The 13,059-nt window shown below is 40.4% G+C and overlaps 1 protein-coding gene across 21 annotated transcripts in view; it reads left to right on the forward strand.

Moving 5' to 3' along the window:
* The window catches only part of FGGY (FGGY carbohydrate kinase domain containing), a 399,594-nt gene that overhangs the window by 31,672 nt on the left and 354,863 nt on the right, over positions 1-13,059 (forward strand). For all 21 annotated transcript variants that reach the window (XM_082687728.1, XM_082687723.1, XM_082687710.1 and 18 more), the window contains 2 exons: positions 3,745-3,856; positions 10,479-10,630. In XM_082687728.1, coding sequence (XP_082543854.1) covers positions 3,745-3,856; positions 10,479-10,630 — 264 coding nt within the window. The remainder of the gene's footprint in view (positions 1-3,744; positions 3,857-10,478; positions 10,631-13,059) is intronic.

The raw sequence follows: 13,059 nt of genomic DNA on the forward strand, positions 1-13,059 counted from the left end.
CACATTTAAGGTAGGCTAGGCAAAGCTATGATGTTTGACTTAAAGCTATTTTCAGCTTATGATGGGTTTATCCGATGTAACCACATCCAAAGTGGAGGAAGATCTGTATTTTTTTTAACTTTACTAACATGTCATGGATGTCTTTTCGTTTCATCTTTAGCTGAACCTCTTAAAAATACATAACAGTTGGAGGTATAATTTACATACCATAAAATCCATCCATTTAAGTATATAATTCAGTGATATTATTGAGTTTACACATTCATACAATGATTACCATAATCACATTTTAGAATGCTTCTGCTACTTTAAAAAAATTCCTTTGTGGCTGTTTCTGGTCATTCCCCAGCCCCAGTCATAGATAACTGTTTATCTGCTTTTTGTCTTTATAGTTAATCTTTTTCAGAAATTTCATATAAAGGGAATCCTATAACATGCATTCTTTTGTGTCTGACTTCTTTCATTAAGCATAATGTTTTTAAGGTTCATTCATGTTGTTGCACTTAATAGTTGGTGCCTTTTTCTTGCTGAGTACTATTCCATTGTATGGGTGTACCACACTGATTAGCCCTTTGATTAAACTATGACGGGCATTTGATTTGTATTCAGTTTGGGGGTATTATAAATAATGTGCTATATCTGTTTACATACAAGTGTTTATGTTGGCATATGTTTTTATTTTTCTTGGGTAAATGCTCAAGTAAAATTGCTGGGTTGTATGATAAGTTATATTTAAATAGTGCCAAACTGTTTTCCCAAAGTGGCTGTATTTTCCATTCCCGTCAGCAGTGTATGAGGCTTCCCCTTTCTTCTGAATTTTCTAACACTTAGTACTGTCAGTATTTTCCAAATGTGATTTAGTTTGCAATTTCTTAATAACTAGTGATGTAGAGTATATTTCTATGTACTTATTGGACATTTGTATGTTTTCTTGGGTGATATGTATATTTAAATCTTTGGTCCATTTTGTAATTGGGTTATTTTTCTCTTATTATTTCAGTTCTAAGAGTTCTTTATGGATTCTATATGTAGATCTATTATCAGATGTATGAATTGCAAATATTTTCTCCAATCTGTAGCTTATCCATTTTCTTATGGTTGCATTTGAAGACCAAAATTTAAAAATTTTGATAAAGTCAAATATATCCATCTTTTTTTCTTTTATGAATCTTATTTTTAAAGAAATCTTTATCTAACTTATGTCAGAAAATTTTCACCTCCAAGTCTTTTAGTTTTATTTTTTACATTTGGAGATATGATACATTTTGAATTAATTTTTGTGTGCGTGTGAGATAAAAGTCTAGAAGTATAAGTTGGTTTTTTTCTTGCATGTGGACATTTAGTTGTTCCAGTGCTGCTATTGAAGAGACTGTTCTTTTGCCAGTCTTTCCACCAAGCAGGGAGCTTGATCCTGGGACTCCAGGATCATGATCTGAGGCCAAGGCAGTCAGTCGCTGAACCAACTGAGCCACTCAGGTTTAAAAAATAAATAAATAAATAATAAATAAAAATAAAAATAGTCAATTATTAAATTGAATTGTCTTGGTACCTTTATAAAAAATTCATCAACCATAAATGTTTGGGCTTATTTTTCATATTTCTCTTCTGTTCCATTTAATCTGTAAATTTATCCTATGCCAATGCCACACTGATTTAGTAGTTATAGTTTTATATAAAGTTGAAATCAGGTAGCTTAAGTTCTCCAGCTTTGTTCTTTCTTTTCAAAAATGCTTAGTCTCATCTTCATCCTTTACATTTCTGTATAAATGTTAAGAGCAGCTTGTCAATTTGTAACAATATTAAAAAAAAATCCAAATATCCAAAAGCCTGCTGTAATTTTTGTAGGGATTATGTAGAACCTGTAGATTAATTTGAGGACATTGCCATTTTCACAAGGTTGAATTTTCCATTTCATGAATATTGCATATTTTTCTAATTTGTAGCTTCTTCTGTAGCAATGTTTTATACTTATCAGAGCACTGGTTATGAACTTCTTTTGATAAATTCATCCTCAGGGTTTTTTTTTTTTAATGCTATTCTGAATGGAATTATTTCCTTAATTGAGTTTTGACATGTTAGTTGCTTGTATACAGAAATATAATTAATTTTAATATGCAGATCTTGTATCCTGTGATCCTACTAAACTTACTGATTACTTCTAGTAGCTTTTTTTTTTGGCAGATGCCTTAGGATTTTCTGCATATGAGATCATATTTTCTGCAAAAAAAGATGTTTGAACTTCTTTCTGTCCAATCTCTGTGCTTTAAATTTCTTTTCTGGCTTTATTGCATTGGCTGGAAACATTAACTACAGGTTGAATGGAAGTAAAAGAGACATTTTTGTTTATAATATAGGAGGGAATCATTCATTTTATCATGAAGTTTAATGTTAGCTGTAGGTTTTTGTAGTTGTCTTTATCAGATTGTAGAAGTTCTCTTGTCTCTGAGTTTATTGATTCGTTTTGTTTTTCTCTTTCTGCATCTGTTGAGATGACCATTTGGTATTTGTGCTTTATTCTATTAATATGTATAATACAGTGATTGATTTATGGATGTAAAATCAACCATGCATTCCTGGGATAACCCCACATGGTCATATTATGTAATACATGTTTTGTAGTTGATATTTTGTTAAGGATTTTTACACCTGTTTTCGTGTCAGATATGGCCCATAGTGTTCTTTTCTTTTGATGTCTTTGTTTGGCTTTGGTATGTGAGTAATGCTTGCCATGTAAGATTTGTTGTAAAATGTTCCCTCCTTCATTGTATCCTAAACTAGTTTGTGAAGGAATGGAATTATTTTTTCCTTGAGTGCTTAACAGAATCCCCCCCCTTGGAGCCATCTGGTGCTAGAGTTTTTTGTTTTGTTTTATTTTGTATTTGTGTGAATGTTTTAAATACAATTTTGCTTTTTCAAGAATGAATCCTTAAAAATTAAATGCTTTGATTTTTTTAAGAATAAATAAATAAATGTGGTTTTATTCATGTTCCCTAGCCCCCAGATGTTTGTTTTTGATGATTTTGTCCAGCTTAATATTTTTATTTTGCTAAAAGAATTTGCACCCCTTCAGAGTACCACACTCAGGAGTTACTTCTCGACCGCTTTTTAATGGCTGCACAATATTCCATTTTGCAGATGTACCATACTCTAATAAAAATAGTTTTTCCAAATTTTAAATATATTCTTAAGTAGTGTTATAGTTAAATTTAATCTACATAGTAACTTATGCTAATAAATCACTAAGGTATGATCCTAGAAGTGAGTTGGCTGGGCAAAAGTTATGCATGTTTTTATTTTTACTAAATACTCTGAAGTTCTTCTCCAAAATCTGTGCCAAGTTATTACACTGTTAGAATAATGTAAGAGAAGGTCCCCTTCTGTCTGCTACAACTACATACTGTTAATTTTATACATATTAGCCAATGTGGAAGGCAGAGATTGGTGTGTTGTATTTGCATTAATTTACTTAACTGGAGTTGGGAATCTTTTTATATGCTCTTTGACTATTTTTTTTATTTTATGAAGTGTCTTGCCATGTCCTTTGCTTGATTTCCAATTAAATTGGTTGTCTTTGTCTTATTAATTTATAGGATCTTCTGTTATTTTATATTCAACTTTTATCTATTTTCTGTTGTAAATATTTATTCAATTTAGCCATTCGCCTTTTTTTCTAGTCATAACTGTTTTAAGTCTTGTAAAAGCCTGTTTGTAATTTATGTTTTTGTTTGTTTGTTTTTAAAACAGCAAGTTGTACAAGGGATTGATGTAAACCAAATCCGAGGGCTTGGGTTTGATGCCACGTGTTCTCTGGTGGTTTTGGATAAGCAGTTTCGTCCTTTGCCAGTAAACCATGAAGGTAGGACCATTCTACTCTCTTTCCCTGGTGGTGGGAAATTGGCTGGGCCCCAGGTGGAGCACAAGGTCAGGTGTCTCTTATTGCCAAGGATGAGATACAGTGATGGAGCACAGAGGCCAGAATCATGTCCTGGAGGTTATATGCTTGGAGAACAGTTGGTGGGAATGGTGACATGGGGGCTGGATTAGGGAGAGACTTGGCTCTCTAATGTGTAAAAGCCATAGTGGAGAATGAAGGAAGGACATGGGATCATTAGCTCAGAGTAAGCAGCCTTGAAATGGGCAAGTGGTCTGGGTGTTTCCTGGGAAGGTAGTGTCAGTGCCTTAGTTGCTTTGTGTGTGATGGTCCTGTAGCATCATACAGCATTTGAACAGGTGAGCCAAGTCCATTTAAAGGAAATAGAATAAGGCAGACAGGACCATGCATCACACAGAAGCTGGAAACAGATTGTCCTCTCTCTTTCAGTAACCAAACCAAAGGACATTCCCATTTAATGATATTGTCCTTATAGAGACTTGTGAGTACAGTAATGAGCTGTTTCAAATGTATGTGCCACTTGGGTTTGCCATCAGAAATTTCTCATGGGTCAAGATCTTTCCCTCTTGGGAAATTTTAGCAAATAGCACTAGCATTGAGGTTGCAAACCCAAAAGCCCATAAAGGTCATATAGGTAACAAAAATGAGTAAAGTATACCAGGTTTGGACAAACAAACAAACAAAAACAATAGCGCATGTGTGGAGATAAATTTCAACCAGTTTTTAACCTTTTCATGAACAGAAGACATCTGGGAGTGGTGGAGACCACGACACACTGGAAATTGCATGTTCCATCTGAGTGTGGCTCTAGGCATCCCCAGCAAAGTGTTGCCGAGGTGGCCATTGCAAATGTGTTTTAGGCCAAGCCTGTGTTTGAGAGTCCAGCTGTGGATACCATGGTACTCTGGGACACCTTGGAACTGGAGTCAGGAAGGTCCCAGATCTCAGCTCTATTGATGCTGTATATAACACCTTGAGTGAGTCACTTTCCCTCTGCATTTTCTGAAAGAATTGGAATAATGAACTGTAGCTTTGCTCTGAGGATAGAGAACCTGACATTTGAATGCTCAGAAGCATTTCTTCCATCCGATCCTGAATTCCTAAAATAAAATGTGTCCCACTGACTTTTATGGACCTAATTCATAGAATAGTGATATATGTAAATTACATGTGCTGGTAAAAGTACACAGGTGGATGAATGGTTAGAACATAGTGGTCATGGTGCCCATCTTTCTACACACACACGTTTCCCCCTTTTGGCCACATTTATTAGTGCCTCCTGTGTGCCATACCCTGTCTCATTAAGTGTTGGGGTGTCAAAGACAGACATGAATGTTTCGTGTTCTTAGTGGCTGATCGCTGGCTCCCCTGGCATTGTTCTGGCCTAGGAGGGCAGAACAGCTCTAGTCTGGGCCACTTCGGAAAGCACAGACCAAAGAAATGGGCCTGGACTAGTAGACCTCAGCTCGTAGCAGCAACACGCACTCTCCAGTTACGAGATTATGGCCAGCCACGGAGCTGGCCCCTTGGGAGGCTGTCAGCATTTCCTCGATTGAGTTCCTTTCAGTAGCGACCAGGCGATGGTCTCTTAGGGATGCTGCTGGTTGAATTCTCATTTGGGGTGATACTTTCGATGTTACCAGCCCTGCGTTCCAAGGATGCTAATCTCTGATCTGCTAAAATGCATGGTTTTTATTTCTGGCTTTATATTAAAATTAACCCTAGATCTTTTAAAATCCCCAAATCATGAGGCTTACCCCCAAGATTTGTATTCACTTGGCTTGTGGAGAGAGCTCGGTATCATCAGCATTGTCAGAGTTTCTTCCATCGTTCTGGTATGTGGAGAATCACTGGCTGCTGCTAAATGGGTAGCTAAGATACCAGGAGCAAGAACACTTCAAGTGGAAGAGAAGTCTTTCTTGTTAAGCCTGCTTACATATGCACCCTCTCTGGGTGCCATCTTTTTCTCGGTGTAGGTGGAATTGCCTCCTGTTAACAGGCTTTCTATTAACAGGGTAGTTAGGTTGCAACCTAATTATAAGTGTTGAAATAATTTTATTCCACCCAAAAGGTTAAAGTGTACCCATTCATCAAATGCGTCCAGTGTCAGATGCACCTTACCAGCTTCTTGCCTTTCAACAGGTTCTATTAGAACCTGTTAGATTTTATCTGAAATGGATTATCTTGTGCTAGAAAATGAGATTTGAATTTTAAAGGTGACTCAAAGGCTGTTTCAAGGCTTCTTACACCTGTGTGGTAGTGAACACCTCTTGGTTAACTGGAGTAATTGTGAGGAGTAAGCAGTGGGGTCAGGAAATTAACCATTACCATTAAAGGAAAACTCCCAACACAGGCAAAAATGTAAAGATGGTAACAAAAACAAAAAAATAAAAGACAAAAACAAAAAAAGGAAAAAGAAAAGGGAAAAAACCCCAAGTAAATTAAGTACAGTTGTTTAAGAACAGTAATCATTACTACATGATAAACTATTCTCATTTTAGCTTTTTCTTGTTTGATCTTCCTTCCTTTGAAGATAAGAGAGCCTCCAGGTTGGACTGTGGTGTCAGGGCTACCTGCTCCCCCTGACTCCCAGCACAGCTCTGTTTGGGTCATCCCAGCCGCAGGAGCTCTTGGGAGCAAGAAGCAGCAAGGGTGGTAATTCAGGGCCGGGAAGGGAATCACCACTTAGGTTACTCTGCAGTGGAAACCTAATACTGAGATGTTTTTGCTAATTCATAGTGCTTTCCCACAAGCATGCTTGGCACACCTCCTGTGAGATATGCAGAATGTTAACAGAGTGACTACATGGATGAAAAGTCTTGCCCGTGGGTCCACGGATTGTATAACCCAAATTCCGCTCTAGCCCTTGCTTCTAATTCTCTGAAAACATGACATTTTCTAAGGCCGGTGCTTTGTTTCACATGCTTACTGTCTTGTGTCAGAGCCTGCTTCCTTGTCCTCTCTTCACCACTGGCTAACCAGTGGCCCATCGTTTTCAGAACCAAATGGAAAGCTTCCGTGCCTTTTGAAAGCTCTCTGTGCAGCCTGGGGCTCAGCTGTGTACAGCCTCCTCTGTGCTCCATGTCCCACTTCTGTTCTGACTGTTGACATGCCTGACAGACTGGCTTTTCCCAGGCAGCCACAAGCTCTGTGCAGGGAGGACTGTGACATATTCTTGGCGGCATCCCAGCACCCAGCACTGTGCCTGGCACATGACAAGTGCTCAGTGAGTACTTAAACAAGCTTTCAGTGGAATCCTTTCTTTGTGATTTTCTGTAAGAGCTGAAAAATGATTAACTTCCTGTTTTTGTCCACAGTGTGAATCATGAATCAATAATCTTCCAATATATGTAATAAGCTACTTGATTCTCACAACTGCTTTGTGTGGTTTTGTGTTTGTTCTGGGAGCCTCTTCCTGTCGAGGCAGTAGGAGCTGCCAGTTGAAAGGCATTCCAGTTGAAAGTTCAGCAACAGGTGACAGAAGTCTTGAAGCAGCTGCAGTTGCATTTATGATATTTAAGAAGCAATATTGACATTGGCCCCCCATTTTTTTAAAGAGTTATTTATTTGAGAGAGAGAGAGAGAGAGAGCGTGCGAGAGCATGCGGAGGGGAGAGGGAGAGGGAGAGAGAATCTTCAGCAGACCCTTTGCTGAATGTGGAGCTCGCAGTAGGACTTGATCCCATAACCCTGCGATCATGACCTGAACTGAAACCAAGAGTCAGACGCTTAACCAACTGTGCCACCCAGGTGCCCCGACATTGTCCCCCTTAACACACACACGCACATGCATGTGTATGTGTGTGTGCATGTGTGTGTGTGTGCCCACATACCCACAGTCTGATTCCATGATGTTTCTGGAATGAGACCTGGACATCATTTTGTTTTTAAAACTATCCTGGGTGCTTCTAATGTGCAAGAAGGGTTGAGAACCAAAACTTAAAGCAGTGATACTATACAGTGTAATCACTCAGCTATTTAAAAACAAATCTTAGGGGTGCCTGGGTGGCTCAGTCGGTTAAGCGTCTGCCTTCGGCTCAGGTCACGATCCCAGGTTCCTGGGATGAGTCCCACATCAGGCTCCTTGCTCAGCATAGAGCCTGCTTCTTCCTCTTCCACGGCACCCCCCCCCCCCCCAACTTGTGCTCTCTCTCTCTTGCTCACTCTCAAATAAACAAAATCTTACAAAAGATTTTTAACAAACAAAACAAAACAGATCTTAGATGTGTTTCTGGAAGGTTTCAGGTACTTCCTCTTATTTTCAAAGTATTACTGTAGTGAGGAGTTCTGTGGGTCTGAACAGTCCATCCCCCCCACCCGCAGGCAAAGCAGAGACTGAGACCTTGTCTTATCATGGTGCTGATCACCTGACTTCCATATTTTCTTAGGTTGGCTTTTTTTTCTTTCAGTTTTAAAGATTCTTTTTTTTTCAGAGACATGGCAAAGTAAGGAAAATAAAATCCTCAGCCCCCTATGTACCCACTACTGAGGATAACCAGTGAAAATTTGCCTTCTTTGCACAGACATTTTTTTTTTTTTAAAGATTTTATTTATTTATTTGACAGAGAGAGAAATCACAAGTAGGCAGAGAGAGAGAGAGAGAAGCAGGCTCCCTCTGAGCAAAGAGCCCGATGCGGGGCTCGATCCCAGGACACTGAGATCATGACCTGAGCCGAAGGCAGCGGCTTAATCCACTGAGCCACCCAGGCGCCCCTGCACAGACATTTTTTAAAGGAGAATTACTTGAATCTTCAGCTCCTGCCCTCCCCCTCTGCCTGGATGGTGACCATGCGGCTGTAGTGGGTGTTCGCAAACACATCGTTTCTGTGCTTTCCCAACACATGTGTATACCCGCAACAACAAACAGTATATATGGTGTTTAAAAATATCCCAGTTGGTATCATTATTCATGTTGATCTGTGTAGCTTGAGTTTAAGTTTGTTGTACCAATTTATTTATCTGTTCTCTGCACAGATCTGTTTCAAAGCATGCTGTATGCTTTTCCAAGCTGTGAGATAGGAGGCATATCTTAAATCTTAGAGTCCGTTTATCATGGAAAATGACCTAGATCAGAGAGTTGTTTTGAGGATTAAATGAGATGATCCATATAAAACATTTGGGGGACCCACAGACACACACACACACACACAGCTTTATAAATATTTGTTATTAGCAAAGACAGAATTGTTGCGGCTGTTCTCCAATTGCAAAATAATGTGTGAAATGCCTGGTTCGGTTACTGTTGGGGCCCTTTTATCTTTCCCCTTTATTATCTCCCAGTTTAGTCATTGCTGCTCTCTGCATTTTGCCATCTGAGGAAGCAGAGAACTGTAAAAAGAATATTGGCTTGCCCATTAGTATGTGAGGAATTAATCGCGGCCATGGAAGGGAGAAGGGGACAGTTCGTTCCCATATGGGCTGCAGGATTGTAGCAGAAGGATGTGAGGTGCCTGCCTATGCTGCTTTTCCACCTGGTTTTAAATTCTGTTTCTTCTTTCTTCATCTTCTTTAGAACCTACTATGTGATAGGTACTTGCCTTTATGTGGATTGTCTTGCTTGGTGAACAGAAAAATCTCGATTAACCCTTATATGCTCTTAGGTGTTATCCCTGTCTTATAGGTAAGGACACTTAGGCTAAGAAAAACTTAAAGACTCTTTCACTCTATCTCCACCTGTAACTGAAATAGTGCACGTTCCCCATGAGGTCTGCCTGATCCCCAAACTGAAAAAAATTCCATTGCTTCCTACTCCACCAAACCGAGAGAGGAGATTAAAACATCTAAATTAACTAATCTCAATCAAAATGACTAGAAGTAGTGGAACTATAAGCAGATAAAAGCCATTGTATGGAGGTAGTCGGTGTGTTATATTGGATATATTATTCTGTTGATGTGTCTGTCCAAGCACAATGTATTGGGAGCTCCTGGGTGGCTCAGTGGGTTAAGCCTCTGCCTTTGGCTTGGTTCATGATCCCAGGGTCCTGGAATCGAGCCCTGTATTGGGAACCAATGTATTGGGAGCTCCTGGGTGGCTCAGTGGGTTAAGCCTCTGCCTTTGGCTTGGTTCATGATCCCAGGGTCCTGGAATCGAGCCCTGCATTGGGCTCTCTGCTTAGCGGCAGCCTGCTTCCTCCTCTCTCTCTCTGCTTGCCTCTCTGCCTACTTGTGATCTCTGTCAAATAAATAAATAAAATCTTAAAAAAAAAGCCAACATATTGTTTTAGGCTTACTTCATAGGCTCTTTTCCTGAATATAGACCCAGAAAAGGTTTTCTGGAACAGAAGGGCTAGGAAAGGAGAGGAAGAAGTTGGGAGAGAATGAATGAGAATCTAATTAATTGGTAGATCTCAATGGGTTTTAGTGTTGACATTTAACCCCAGGTGACACTTCAAAGGACAGACACATGGCTGGAAGGGAAATCCAGGGTCTGGGTGGAGTGTACTGTCTTGTGTTAGTGGTGGCCCTTTCCCTTGCTGTGGTTGATGTGTGGAATTATGGTAGCTGTGCAGGTTGGTGCCCTTGGGATTCAGGAAGTGAATTAGAAGGCTAAGATTATGCGTGTGTCCCCCTCCTCTCATTTCTGCTAGGGGATGCCCACCGAAACATCATCATGTGGCTGGACCACCGGGCGGTCAGTCAGGTCCGCAGGATCAACGAGACCAAGCACAGCGTCCTGCAGTATGTTGGCGGCGTCATGTCCGTGGAGATGCAGGCCCCGAAGCTTCTGTGGCTCAAAGAGGTGAGCGCGGAGGGTGGAGTGAGCGTGCTCATCGCAGCTGGGGATGCCATTTATTGCGAACCCCTCTGTACCAGGCGCCGTGCTAAAGTCTGTTACGCTTGATTTTCCCCAGCACCTCTCTGAGGAAGGTTGATCCCAATTTATTGATTAGGTTGCAGTTAAATCATTCCTGTTTTTAGATGCTAACCGTAGGCAGGCACGGTGATAAGTGTTTGACACAGATTATCTCTTTGAATCCTAGCAGCCGCCTTATGAAATTAAGGGTTGGTTGTTCTCTTCTTTTGAGGGTGTGAGGGTTGTCTGTAGACAAGAAAACTAAAGCTCTTAGAGATGAACCAACTCACCCAAAATGACATAGTAAGTACGTGGCAGAGCCAGGGTTGGAATCTGAGACTGGCCGACTCCAAAATCTATTCTCTTACTATCTAGGACTCTCCTGGAGTTACGAGAGGCTGATGACCATTCCAGAGAGAAGGTGGCAGAGCTGGGCTTTAAGTTCACATCTTCTGACCAGAACCTTCTTTCTCTGTGTACTTGTATCCTCGGAGGATTAATCTGACCTTGGTGGCATGTTGGGGTTTCTCATGTCACGTGAACTTGAGTTTCCATGTCCTTGAAAGATATGGTGTTCGGTTCTGTTATGAAGTGTGGATAACGGCAATGTCCACTCCATGGTGCCTGGTAGGGATGGATGTGCGAGAAAGTTCATGTCCTCTAGGAACCTCAGGGACTGGAAAATCCCTCAGTGGTCTGGTGAGGTGAGGATCCATCTAATGAGTAAGATCAGGAATGGTTCATTTACTGGCTCTGGGGTTTCAGGTGGGCTGAGTCTTCGATTACTCAAAATGTGTCTGGGGGTGGGTGAGCGTAAGGGTGTTGAGAACATGTCCCTGGATTGCCACCGGGAGCAGAAGAGATGGAAGCAGAGAGGGCATCAGTAATCAAGGGAGCTATGGGTTCTTATTTAGCATATTGAGCTGTTGTGTAAGCTTTAATTTGCCAAAAAGATTCTATATTTATTAAGAGTTTGAAAACAGAGCATTTTAGGAGTCAGGGGTTTCGACTCTACTGGCACCACCTTGTGTGACTTTGAGCAAAGGAGTTCTCATCCCAGGCATCATTTTTTCCATCTATGAAGTGAGAGAGCTGGTCTGGACCAGTTTGAAAACCTGATATCAGTATATTCTGAAATACCAATCAGAATACAGAACTACTCCACACTGGCCCCACCCTCTGCTTTGCATTCTGTAGGCGTTAATTGATGTAGCCTTAGCAAGCTCAGCTTAGCCTTAGCAAGCTCTGACATGGGAAAGCATGGGAAACTGAGGCTGCCAGAGAGAACAGTATGATTTTCCTAAAAAGAGGATAGAGCCAGAATTTAAACCCATGTCTGCTGGCCTCCAAACCCCAGCTCACCCCATCATATCATTCTGCTCTGAAATCCCTCTTTAAAAGCCTGTGTTGCTTAGGATAGGACCAGGAACAGGAGCAGTGGTGTTTTTAAACCAGCCTAAACATGGTGCAAGGAAATAGATGGTTGGATACATCACCCCCTTCTTGGCTTCAAGTAAGAAAGAGCTGTACTGAATTAAGGGATGAGGGTCAGGCAGGTGGCCACTGGTACATACATCATCAGGGCCTTACTGGGCGCCTGCTTCATGGCCCGCTTTGGACTGTATATCCCAGGAGGTCTGATGACACATCTGGTGCAAGCCTCTCTGGAGGCTCAGTACTGTGTGCTTGAGATCAAACTGCCCTAATGAAAGCACACAGAAAACAATTAGGTTCTAGAGTGCATGGTGGTCGTGACTATGGCCTCCTGAGACTGACCATCCATCCATCTAACTAATCAGTTCCGTTTCAGAGCTTTCTGAGAAAGGCCTGAAACATTATCTCATCGTGTATTTAACTACCTGATGGTTGAGCCTCTAATCTGTTTTTAAAATTTCTTAAATTTATTATTTATTTATTTATTTATTTATTTTTGGTAAGCTGGTACAGGAATCCATGCTGAGAATTTCTTTGATTTTATCATGATTGCAAATTCAAAATAAAAGATATTGCTAATACCAGTTTTAGCATTTTCTCCTTAAAACCCAGATGGCTTATGACCCTTTTCTAACTTTAAGGTGTAAATGAATCACCTGGGGAATCTTGATAAATTGTAGATTTCTGATTTAGTAGTCCTGAATAGGGACTGAGAATTGGCATTTCTGACAAGGTCTGAGGTGATGCTGATGTGGCTGGCCCACAGACTTATAGAACCACTTCTAGTTCTAGAAGCTCTGCCCTTTATATCTTTTTTTTTTTTTTTAATTTATTTTTTAAATTTCTTTTCAGTGTTCCAGAATTCATTGTTTATGTACCACACCCAGTGTTCCATGCAGTATGTGCCCTCCATAATACCCACCACCAGGCTTACCCAACCT

Source organism: Mustela nivalis, assembly GCF_964662115.1.
Source record: "Mustela nivalis genome assembly, chromosome: 10".
Taxonomy (NCBI): domain Eukaryota; kingdom Metazoa; phylum Chordata; class Mammalia; order Carnivora; family Mustelidae; genus Mustela; species Mustela nivalis.